Consider the following 12656-nt stretch of genomic DNA (forward strand, 5'->3'; position numbering starts at 1 on the left):
GCAGGCACAAGGAAAGGAAGATCGAGTATAAAAGGAAGATGCCAGACACTAAAAAGAGCATTGAAAAACATACACATAGATTGACGGTGCGAGCTAAGGTTGTTTCCTCTGTTTACCTTTACTCTAGCGGACTGAAATTGTCATTTGACTCACTCTTACCTACGGCTTTCCCAATTTTTAAGAGAACATCATTGTGATCTTTCTTTGATCAAGAAAAGTGTCTTTTAATAACCCACAATCGATCTCGTTGATCTTGTTAGAACCCACCAAACTCAGATTCAACGGATATGAATTTACCTGGAATATAGTTACTCTTAATTAATTAAGGCCCAAATAAAATATTGTACAAGGCTGCTTATTTTGTGAAGTCGTGAGGGTGACATGTTCAATACTACAATCACACCTTACATCAAGACATCTAACCAAATGTCATTTACACCACTTATTTTCCCTTTGGAATGTTGTGCGAGGTGGCATGTTAGCTCTCACCAGTCTATTAGAATGTTAATAATGCACGAGTGTTTTGAGTCGAATTGAATGTGGCTTTTCAATCAGGTTGTCTCCAGACTATTTAGATTCCGTGTAATTTCTTTAGTTAAACATATAGTATTTGAGTATTTTATCTTCTTCTTTTTAGAGGTGTTAGTGAAAAATACATTTATAATGATTATCAAATTTAATTTTTGAAAGTCTATAGTTATTGCCTAATCAATTCTAATATTCTTATAAAATCAAGTGTTATTAGTTTTGTTGAGTAAAAGTTTGGTTCTTTGCTCTGTTTTATGCTCTGTAAGTTTGCGATTTCACTCACCTCTCTCGTTTGTTCACTCGTGTGTATTACGTTATGAAAGTAAAGTAAAGACACACACAATTTCATCCAGTTCACGCCTCAGTGTAAGGTCGCTACGTCTGGGCCGAGGCTTACTCGAAAATCCACTAAAAAGCTTGGTTACAAATAACCCTTAGAGATACAACGAAACGCTAGTTTTGAGGCCGTTCTCTTCTTCTCTACTTCCTCTCTTAACTCTAATGTTTCAGCTCTTGGTTGGCTTTATAGCATTGCTATGACGGTGCAATGCTCCTCTCTGTCTCCTCTGTTTCCCTTTTGCTTTTCCCGTACAGAGGAAGAAGACAAAGGCCAACTCGCAGTGACTGAGGTTAATTACTCCTCTGTCCCTGTAAACCGTTAAAACATCACGTGAGCTCCGCGTGCTTTTTTTTAGTCTTAACGGTAACTCTGAAACCTTCTTCTTGGGTTAGAGACTTCTCAACACTTAAGCAAATATCAACAAAACTCCACCTTGCCGTAGTGTTGTGATCAGCTTCTCATCTCTCTGTTTTCTTTCTAGTGTTACTTGATTCCCGCCTCGGATCCTGATACTCTTATCAGCTACTGGTAACCCTGAGCTTCTCCAACGCGCTCAGGAACTTGTTCACAGGCAGTACTTTAGTAAGCATGTCCGCCGGGTTGTGAACTGTTGACATCTTCAACACCTTTGTTTCACCATCAGTGATAGTGTCTCTGATGAAGTGAAACCTTCTCTGAATATGCTTAGTCCTTTCATGATGGACAGCATTCTTAGCCAACGCTATGGCACTTTGAGAATCGCAGTGAATCTCCACTGCATCTTGCTTGAAACCTAACTCATTCATGAGTTCCTTTAACAAGATTGCCTTCTTTGCAGCCTCTGTTAAAGCTATGTATTCTGCTTCAGTGGTTGAAAGCGCAACCACTGGCTGTAATCCAGACTTCCAGCTGACTACATTGCCTCCAACTGTAAACGTGTAGCCGGTGATTGATCTTCTTTTATCCAAGTCGGCTGAATAATCTGAGTCACAGTAACCAGTTACTTTGAAATCTCCTTCACCCTTGTACTGCAATCTCATATATAGTGATCCTCTGATGTACCTGAGAACCCACTTAACGGCCTGCCAGTGATTCATAAGTGGCTTACCCATGAACCTGCTTATCATACCAACCGGATAAGCCAAATCAGGTCTTGACCCTATCATGGAATACATGATGCTACCAACGGCATTAGCGTAGGGGATAGCTTTCATCTGATCCGCTTCGGCTTCCCTCTCTTTGTCAGTAGCAGACTTAAGCCTCATATGAGCACCAAGCGGTGTTCTAACAGATTTGCAGTTCTCCATCCTGAATGACCTTAGTACCTTCTCCAAGTACTCCTTCTGAGACAGCTCTAACAAACCTTGATCTCTGTTTCTGTAGATCTCCATTCCTAAGATCCTTTTAGCTGGACCAAGGTCCTTCATTTCGAATGTAGAACTGAGACTTTGCTTCAACTCTTTCACCGTGTCTTTGTTCTTAGATATGATTAACATATCATCAACATACAATAGCAGAAACGTTCTTTCCTCTTCTCTGTTCATCTTGAAATACACACAACTGTCTTTCAAGCTTCTTGAATACCCTGTTGACCTCATGAACGCATCAAATCTCTGATTCCACTGCCTCGGTGATTGCCTCAGTCCATACAACGACTTCCTTAACAGACAAACCTTCTATGGTACCGACTCATCCACATATCCTTCTGGATGTTCCATGTATATTTTTTCTTCCAACGTTCCGTGCAAGAAAGCTGTCTTGACGTCCATCTGCTCCAATTCCAGGTTGAAAAGAGCAACAGCAGATAGCATCAGACGTATTGTAACATGCTTGACTACAGGAGAGAATATCTCTTGGAAGTCAATGCCTTCCCTTTGAGAGTATCCTTTTGCCACAAGTCTAGACTTGTGTCTTGCTCTCTCAATTCCTGGTATCCCAAGCTTCCTTTTGAATACCCACTTGCAACCTATAACTTTCTTCTTGACTGGTCTGTCAACTAGATCCCAAGTGTGATTCTTATTTAGTGATACCATCTCTTCATCTGTATAACCTTTCCATAACTCTCTTTCTGAACTTGCCATTGCTTCACTGTAACTTTGTGGCTCGAGTACTCCACCATCTTCTGTTAAATTATACGCGAAACCAAGCTCTCCTAACTCATCATATCTCTTAGGAGGTCTCGTGATTCTTCTTTCTCTGTCTCTTGCTAGTTGATAATCAGCGAGACTTGGTGGCATATAATTTTCCTCTGAATCTGTTTCTGATTCAGAACCTTGTTCCTATTCCTGTTCAGGGAACACTCCTTCTTGAGCAATGTTCTCATTCACAACAGCTCCACCTTGATCAGTGCTTCCATTCTCTGCAGTCACAGCAGGAACATTGATAACTGTAACCTCCGGTTCTGCTTCTGATCTCTCTTTGCTTGAGCCTTCTTTGGTAGAGCTCTTGTACATAACTTCCTCATTGAAGACTATATCTCTACTGATAACCACTTTCTTTTCATCAATGAGCCATACTCTGAAACCTTTAACCCCTGTTGGGTAACCGATAAACACTCCCTTCTTTGCTCTAGGATTGAGCTTACCTTGGCTTGTATGCACGTATGCAATACATACGAAGCTTCTGAGACCATTTAGATCAGGCAGAACTCCTGTCCAAGCTTTCTCTGGTATCTCAAAACCTATAGCAGACGAAGGCGTTCTGTTGATCACAAACACAGCTGTTGAAGCCGCCTCTGCCCAAAATCTCTTCTCCAGTCCAGATTCACTGAGCATGCTTCTTACCTTCTCCATTATCGTTCTGTTCATGCGTTCTGCAACACCATTTTGCTGTGGAGTGTAAGCACAAGTCCGGTGTCTTACAACTCCTTCTTGTTTGCAGAAACCGTCAAACTCTTGATTGCAAAACTCAAGCCCATTGTCAGTCCTCAGCTTCTTAACCTTTCTGTTCGATTGATTCTCCACAATTGTTTTCCATTCAACAAAGGTTTTGAAAGCTTCATCCTTTGTTTTCAGGAAATGTATCCATACTTTTCTGGTGAAGTCATCAATGAATGTCATGAAGTATTGACAATTTCCTATGGAGTTTGGTACTGAAGGTGCTCCCCAAAGGTCTGAGTGTATGTACTCTAGTTTCTCATTGTTAACGTGTAGACCAGTTCCAAAGCTTACCTTGTGAGCTTTACCATACACACAGTCTTCACAAAACTCGAATCCTTTCATCTTTTCTGCTTGCGGACATCCTTTCTTGGTCAACAAATCCGTGTTCTTCTTACTCATGTGGCAAAGACGACTATGCCACAGCTTTGACTCGTTCTTGGAACTTACTGCAACGTTAGCACTTCCTGCAACCACTTTACCTTGTAGGATATAGAGAGTTCCAACCTTCTTTCCTTTCAGCAGTGTCAAGCAGCCTTTGATTACTTTCAAAGACCCGTTCTTTGACTGAAACCAACATCCTTGATCTTCTAGTATTCCCATAGAGATCAAGTTCCTTGTCATGCTTGGAACATATCTTACGTTTGAGATCAGGACCGTTGAGAGATCATCATTCTGAATCCTTATGCTTCCAATACCTTTGATCTTAGAATATGTCTGGTTCGCCATCTTCACTCTCCCTGTCTTTGAGTCGTCAAACTCGACAAACCAGTCTCTCCTTGGCGTCATGTGAAATGAACACCATGTGTCCATGATCCACTCGTCTTCTTGCCCTTCGCTTACTGCGTTTGACTCTTCTTCTACGTTTAATCCAGCGGCATCAATGACTTGTTCCATGACGTTTGATGTTTCTTCCTTCTCTGAGTTGTTAAGCTTCTTGTTTCTCTCTTTCCAAACAAAACACTGTTTCTTGTAGTGACCGTCTTTCCCACAGATCCAACACGTCTTCTTATCTCCTCTTGACTGTGACCTGCTCTGACCCTTTCCTCTGTCTGAGCTCCTACCTCTCCTGTCTGATCTTCCTCTGTCCTGAACATATAGCGCTTCTGAACTATTCTTGCTCATCTTACCACTCGCTCCTAGTTCCAGACTCTTTGACCTTATGGCTCCAATTATTTCATCCAGAGCCAACGTCGTCTTGCCATACTTCAAGGTTTCCTTCAACTGATCAAACTGCTTCGGTAGAGACATCAACAAGACGATGGCTTGATCTTCATCTGGGACTGTAACCTTGACGTTCTCCAAATCAGAAATGTGTTTGAAGAAGTCATTTACATTTTCTTCCATTGTCATGCTTTCAGACATCTTGTATCCGTACAGTCGCTGCTGAGATATATCCGGTTGGGTAGTGACTTGGCCATGAACAGGTTGTCCAACATCTTGAGCATTCCTGCTGCAGTCGGCTCCTTTATGACCTTCCTGAGAACATGATCTCCCAGACTGAGTATGATAGTAGATCTCGCTTTCCCTCTCTTCTCCTTGAGGGTTTTAGCCTTAGAAATCTTGTCTTCCGGTTTGTCAGAAGCTTCAGTCACAGATGTCGTGTCTCTCTCAGCTGTAGAATCTTCCACATCGACGACTTCTTCAGCATCAAGTCCTTCTAACAAACCCAGTAGCTCCATGTGAGCCAGCAACTTCTCTTTCCAGAGAACATAGTCTCCTTCTCCATCGAACTTTTCCACCTCTGAACGTCTTGAGGTCATCTCTTGCATAAAGGGCAAAGCTTTCGTAGAAAAGCTTCAATCTTTGCAAAGCTTCAACCTTTCCTCCTCCCCAGCCAGTAACCTGGTTCTGATACCAATTGTTGAGTAAAAGTTTGGTTCTTTGCTCTGTTTTATGCTCTGTAAGTTCGCGATTTCACTCACTTCTCTCGTTTGTTCACTCGTGTGTATTACGTTATGAAAGTAAAGCAAAGACATACACAATTTCACCCAGTTCACGCCTCAGTGTAAGGTCGCTACGTCTGGGCCGAGGCTTGCTCGGAAATCCACTAGAAAGCTTGGTTACAAATAACCCTTAGAGATACAACGAAACGTTAGTCTTGCGGCCGTTCTCTTCTTCTCTACTTCCTCTCTTAACCCTAATGTTTCAGCTCTTGGTTGGCTTTATAGCATTGCTATGACGGTGCAACGCTCCTCTCTCTCTCCTCTATTTCTTTTTTGCTTTTCCCGTATAGAGGAAGAAGACAAAAGCCAACTCGCAGTGACTGAGGTTAATTACTCTTCTGTCCCTCTAAACCGTTAAAACATCACGTGGGCTCCGCGTACTTTCTTTTAGTCTTAACGGTAGCTCTGAAACCTTCTTCTTGGATTAGAGACTTCTCAACACTTAGGCAAATATCAACAAGTTTGATGATTTTTTAATGACATAAAATCCATTGTTATTCAGAAAAATCTATATTCATCTCTCACTAACCCTTTTTCCACTATATTAAATTTGGAGTATCTCGAATATATATAAAGTCTCAGACTAATCTCTAAATAAAATTGCAATCCATGGAATAATCTTTTCAAAATATTTAAATAGGTCGAAAATAAAGTATTTTTTAAAAAAATATTTAAATGGACCGAAAACAAAGGTTCATATACATACATACAGATGTCTAGAACAAAATGTCCTAATCACTCTACAACGTGTACCAAGCCCACCCTCTTACCATTCAACCACAAAGCTCCGGACATGCATTTCATCTTTGAAAAAGGGTTTAACTCATCCTAAATACACAGTTCTAATCACTCTTCTTAGTGCCACCATTTTATCTTTAGACGCGAATCCTTAGCATAAATTTTGAGTCGGTTTAGGTTTGTCACTAATTGTTAGAACAGTCCAAATCATGTTTAAAATTTTCTCAACTAAAATATCTCAAAATATTTTTATGTGTATGTATATGTTATATGTGTATGTAATTGTGAAGCTCTAAGATTTACGGGAAACGTAACCCAAAATATGTAATTTCAGAACTTTTGAGTTACATATCCCGTAAATCTTAAAACTCCACAATTATATAACATATACATACACATAAAAGTATTTTTAGATATTTTGGTTGAGAGTTGTTCAAAAAAAAAAAGATATTTTGGTTGAGAACCTTTCAAAGTTGCTCTAAGATTTTAACCCTGGACATCTTTTAGTTCGTCATAAATGGTTGTTTGACCTTAACTTGCTTTTTGGTCATCTCCTTAAATTGTTTGTGTATTTTATTCTGCAAACGGCACATTATTCACTGTTCAGAAAATTTGCAAAATAAATATAATGTAAGAAATAAATAGTTATTTATTTTCTCACCACAGAAAACATTATCTCCAGAGACAGAGACTAAAGGAAGGACAATTGGGAGACGTGGACGCACTGCAAGCCCGTCAACAGATTTCCTTGATATATCTCCTAATCTCTTTACTTCCACACCACAACACTTGACTGATCTTTTCTCTCATCCTCAGACGCAACAAGCAGCTTGTTGCAACACACAAAAAATGGCTCAAACCATGCTGCTTACTTCCGGCATCTCTGCTAACCATTTCTTGAGGAACAAGAACCCTCTGGCTCAGCCCAAAGTTCACCATCTCTTCCTCTCCGGAAACTCACCGGTTACTCTACCATCTCGAAGACCATCGTTGGTTCCTCTCGCTATCTTCAAACCCAAAACCAAAGCTGCTCCCAAAAAGGTATTCAGAGACCCTTTACTTGTTCAACAAGAAACACATCTCATGTCAATGTCATGATGGTAATGGTAGGATTGTTTTATATATTCTAGGTTGAGAAAGTGAAGCCAAAGGTTGAAGACGGTATCTTCGGAACGTCTGGTGGGATAGGATTCACAAAGCAGAACGAGCTCTTTGTGGGTCGTGTTGCTATGATCGGTTTCGCCGTAAGTACCCTCTGTTTTTCTGCAACACACAAACTTTTGTTACAAGGAAGAAGAATATTTGATATGAAATTTGAGTTTATGAATAGGCATCGTTGCTAGGTGAGGCGTTGACTGGGAAAGGGATATTAGCACAGCTGAACTTGGAGACAGGAATACCGATCTACGAAGCAGAGCCATTGCTTCTCTTCTTCATATTGTTCACTCTGTTGGGTGCCATTGGAGCTCTTGGAGACAGAGGAAAATTCGTCGACGATCCCCCCACCGGACTCGAGAAAGCCGTCATTCCTCCCGGCAAAGGCGTTCGCTCTGCCCTCGGTCTCAAAGAACAAGGTTCTGAACCGTATTGCTCTGCCAAATTTGATATTACTGAACCGTAGTATCTAATCTATTAATGTTTGTTGTTTGGTTGTGTGAAGGTCCATTGTTTGGGTTCACGAAGGCGAACGAGTTGTTCGTAGGAAGGTTGGCACAGTTGGGAATAGCATTTTCACTGATTGGGGAGATTATAACCGGGAAAGGAGCATTGGCTCAACTCAACATTGAGACTGGTATTCCAATTCAAGATATCGAACCACTCGTCCTCTTAAACGTTGCTTTCTTCTTCTTTGCTGCCATTAATCCTGGTAATGGAAAGTTCATTACTGATGATGGTGAAGAAAGCTAAACTCTTTATGTACTTTCGAGTTAGTAGTTTGGGAGACCATTATCATGTTGAGACAAAAGGAAATGGACAATTTAAACTATTGTAATACTTAAATCCTTTTGTTTTAACTTGCTTTTTCTGATTATATTATCATGTTCCTTTACACCTAAGTGACTGATACCATTTAAACATATTATTTAACAGACAGAACTTTGAGATTCGAAAAGAAAATTATAGCCTACGATCAAACCGTGGTTGAAAATCAGAGACATAGGCTAATTTGATTTTCTACGCAATATTATATTAATAAAAGAAGAATTGATCGTCTTCTTATATAAGTGAAAACCAAACTCTTTTGCATTTCCACAATGCTTCATCCCTAATCATACAGATCTTGTGTTACATTCCAGATTCAGAATTCTAGATTTGGTTCTAGCGAGTTTATAGAAAAATGGGGGAAAAGAAGAAGAGTAAGAGTAATTTTTGTGGTTAGTACAGTTAAATATATTGTTTTACCGAACATAATAAATAATAATGGTGTAGCCCAACGGTGTGTTCATAAGCGGGAAATTGGTCATTTAAGTCCTCTAGTATTTGAAATCAGCAAGTTTAATATGGAACTATCATTTATAAATTTTTTTTCCCTAACTAATAGTTGATTGGCAAATTAATGACAAAAAATCAACAGTTAAGTAGTAAACAACTCTAGTTAGTTTTATATCAATTATTCGCCCCACTAAACCTGAAAAATTCGAAATCTCCAAATTCAAACTCTAACTTTAAGCGAAAACGATTTCTAACAATAGAAAATGCGATTTTCGGTGATATTATTAGATTATATATATACATATATATAGTCAAATAAACTATATATTATAAAAATACATAAATATTTAAATTTCAAAATTTAAATTAAAAAAGTATAAATGATTATAAATTGTAAAAATGATTATAAATTAAAAAAATATATTAAAAGTTCCATATTGAAAATTTGTCATCAATGATTTAAAATTTTCTTATAAAAAAATATAATTTATCATAAAAAAAAACATAAGAATATGAAATTTTATTTAATAAATACTCATATTAAAATATATACTATACATTAGACTACTATACATCAATGTTAATATCATTTTTAGTAAAAAATCCTAATATATATGCTCTCTAGGAAACAACGTAACGAACCAAGCATCAAGTGCACTGGTCGAATCTGCCTGCCGTCCCCCTCCGGTTTAAAAATGATCGGCTAATAACAAGTCAAGACGCCAAAAAGTCTGTCGAATCTTCGCTTCTTCTCACCAACTAAGCAGCGTTTGCAGTTCACAAATCTTCGGTAGGCAGATCATCAATCCCGCAGAAGACGCACCTAGAAACCTTTTCATCAATCTCTCTGCTTCGTCGTTGCTTTCAGACGAAATTCTATGTCAGGTATGTCTAATTATGCTTCAGGGTTTTTTTCGACGAAAAATTTGAAATTTTGAAGTTATGGGCGTTTATGTTGAAGCTTCTTATATGCTAAATATTTTTTTTGTAATTTCTATATTTTCTAATCATATACCCATATGGTGAATCATTTGTGGACTATATTTTAAGTAGTTTAAAAGTTTTGTTCTTTATGTGTGTTGTGTCAGTGTGTCTGGTTCTTGTTAATTTATGTGGGTTTACAGATAATCAAGAACCGAACTTTGTGAAGGAGGAGAGTGTGGTAGGTATTCCATCTCCACTCTTGAAGCTCAAAAGCTGGCAATGGTGGGTTCTTGTATCCATCAACATCTTCTTCCTTATTGGTGGCCAAGCTGCTTCAGTCATTCTCGGTAGGTTTTACTACAACGAAGGTGGAAACAGCAAATGGATGGCCACTCTTGTTCAAACCGCTGCTTTTCCACTCCTCTATGTCCCGTATTTGCTTCTTCCTTCTTCTTCTTGTTCGCTCAAAACCATGGTCTTGATTTACGCTCCTCTCGGTGTCATCGTCGCTGGAGACAACATGTTGTACTCTGTTGGACTTCTCTACCTCTCTGCGTCCACTTATTCGCTCATTTGCGGTACTCAGTTAGCGTTTAATGCGGTCTTCTCTTATTTCATCAATGCTCAGAAGTTCACTGCTTTGATTCTCAACTCAGTGGTTCTTCTCTCTTTCTCTGCTGCTTTGATTGCCCTCAACGATGATGCAGACGCTCCTTCTGGTGTCCCCAGGTCGAAGTATATCGTTGGGTTTGTGTGTAAACTCGCTGCATCAGCTCTCTACTCTCTACTCCTCTCCCTGATGCAGTTCTCATTCGAGAAGGTTCTGAAGAGAGATACGTTCTCAGTAGTTCTCGAGATGCAAATCTACACTTCTTTAGTGGCGACTTGTGTCTCTGTTATCGGGCTATTCGCGAGCGGGAAATGGAGAACGCTGCATGGAGAAATGGATGGGTATCACAAAGGTCAAGCCTCTTATGTACTGACTCTGCTCGGGACAGCGGTTACGTGGCAAGTGTGTTCTGTAGGAGTGGTGGGTTTGTGATACGGGAATATGGTTAGATAGATTATTGATATTTTACATTAAGAGTTTTGTTAGTTTTCTATTTAATAATTGATTTACTTTTTATATTAGTTTAAGGGTTTTCCATATTCTACAAAGTTGTATCCCTATATAAGGGTTTCTTATTATTAATAATAGACAAGCTTCCAAGAATTAACTTAATCTCTAAGAGAGATTAGGTTAAGAGGAAGTAAGCTTTTTGGTTCATATCAATTTGGTATAAGAGGAAGTAAGCTTTTTGGCTCTGATACCAAATTGATATGAACCAAAAAGCTTACTTCCTCCTCAAAGACTTTCTCCTCATGAATTTCTTCTAGCACTGTCTTGGGCTGCTCGCATGCTTCTTCGTGGACAGCAGCAAACGTCTCCATAGCTAGCATTGCTGCTTGTAGCGGCAGTGCTTTTCCTCCCTTGCTCCTACTAAAGTTCTCAACTTCGGACAGCTCTTCTGCTGAAAATTTGATAGCCGATGAATGATCTTGAAGAACCCCCTTCTTCTTAACATCTTGAGCTTTAGGAGATGAAGACTGTGATTCCAAAACATTCACTCTTTCTGTTAGGGATCTCAAATCACTCTTCAACTCACTCCCCATGTTTTCGATCTTTGCCATCATAATAGCAAGTTGCTCCATAACATTTGTTTCCTCTCCCATCGAATCGTTCGGCTCTGATACCAAATTGATATGAACCAAAAAGCTTACTTCTCTTAACCTAATCTCTCTTAGAGATTAAGTTAATTCTTGGAAGCTTTTTTCTATTATTAATAATAAGAACCTTTATATTAGGAATACAACTTTGTAGAATATGGAAAACCCTTAAACTAATATAAAAGTAAATCAATTATTAAATAGAAAACTAACAAACTCTTAATGTAAAATATCAATAATCTATCTACCATATTCCCGTATCATTGATATGAACCAAAAAGCTTACTTCCTCTTAACCTAATCTCTCTTAGAGATTAAGTTAATTCTGGAAGCTTTTTTCTATTATTAATAATAAAGAACCTTTATATAGGAATACAAATTTTGTAGAATATGGAAAACCCTTAAACTAATTAAAAAAGTAAATCAATTATTAAATAGAAAACTAACAAACTCTTAATGTAAAATATCAATAATCTATCTAACCATATTCCCGTAATCATTATCCCCTCCTTTCCAATCGGAGCTTGTCCTCAAGCTCCAACTAATGATAAGCACAAAATCATTACATGACCATTAGCAATGTATTTGCTGTCCAAACTGATTGTCATGCTCTGCCATAGACCGTAACAGAAAACTGCACTTGATCACGCAACAGTTTACTTTCTTTGTTGAGGTATCACATATTTGAATTAAAACTTGCAAAGCGTATTAAAGTCTGGTTTTTTTCTCTCTTTGTCGCCATAATCTTCCTGCAACATAGTTTCCTCCTCACAGACTTTTTCCTCATGAATTTCTTCTCAGCATTGTCTTGGGCTGCTCGCATGCTTCTTCGTGGACAGCAGCAAACGTCTCCTAGCTAGCATTGTTGCTTGTAGCGGCAGTGCTTTTCCTCCCTTGCTCCTATTAAAGTTCTCAACTTCGGATAGTTCTTCTGCTGAAATTTGATAGCCGATGAATAATCTTGAAGAACCCCTTCTTCTTAACATCTGAGCTTTAGGAGATGAAGACTGTGATTCCAAAGCATTCACTCTTTCTGTTAGGGATCTCAAATCCACTCTTCAACTCATCCCCATGTTTTTCGATCTTTGCCATCATAATAGCAAGTTGCTCCATAACATTTGTTTCCTCTCCCATCGAATCGTTCGGCTCTGATACCAAATTGATATGAACCAAAAAGCTTACTTC

At 38.8% G+C, this 12656-nt stretch overlaps 3 protein-coding genes across 3 annotated transcripts; 2 read left to right on the top strand and 1 right to left on the bottom strand.

The window, feature by feature from the left end:
* Nucleotides 1–5072: 5072 nt before the first annotated feature.
* LOC108820267 (uncharacterized) lies at nucleotides 5073–5486 on the bottom strand. The gene has a single exon (XM_018593232.1). The coding sequence runs from the start codon at nucleotides 5484–5486 to the stop codon at nucleotides 5073–5075; it is 414 nt and encodes a 137-aa protein (XP_018448734.1).
* A 1689-nt stretch (nucleotides 5487–7175) lies between these two features.
* Nucleotides 7176–8439, top strand: LOC108819117 (photosystem II 22 kDa protein, chloroplastic). Its single transcript, XM_018592107.2, has 4 exons — nucleotides 7176–7448; nucleotides 7538–7651; nucleotides 7738–7981; nucleotides 8068–8439. The coding sequence occupies exons 1-4, from the start codon at nucleotides 7257–7259 to the stop codon at nucleotides 8313–8315; spliced, it is 798 nt and encodes a 265-aa protein (XP_018447609.1). The 5' UTR covers nucleotides 7176–7256; the 3' UTR covers nucleotides 8316–8439.
* A 1453-nt stretch (nucleotides 8440–9892) lies between these two features.
* LOC108821014 (probable purine permease 11) lies at nucleotides 9893–10845 on the top strand. The gene has a single exon (XM_056999493.1). The coding sequence runs from the start codon at nucleotides 9913–9915 to the stop codon at nucleotides 10804–10806; it is 894 nt and encodes a 297-aa protein (XP_056855473.1). The 5' UTR covers nucleotides 9893–9912; the 3' UTR covers nucleotides 10807–10845.
* The last annotated feature ends 1811 nt before the right edge of the window (nucleotides 10846–12656 follow it).

This window comes from Raphanus sativus, unplaced genomic scaffold (assembly GCF_000801105.2).
Source record: "Raphanus sativus cultivar WK10039 unplaced genomic scaffold, ASM80110v3 Scaffold1863, whole genome shotgun sequence".
Taxonomy (NCBI): Eukaryota; Viridiplantae; Streptophyta; class Magnoliopsida; order Brassicales; family Brassicaceae; genus Raphanus; species Raphanus sativus.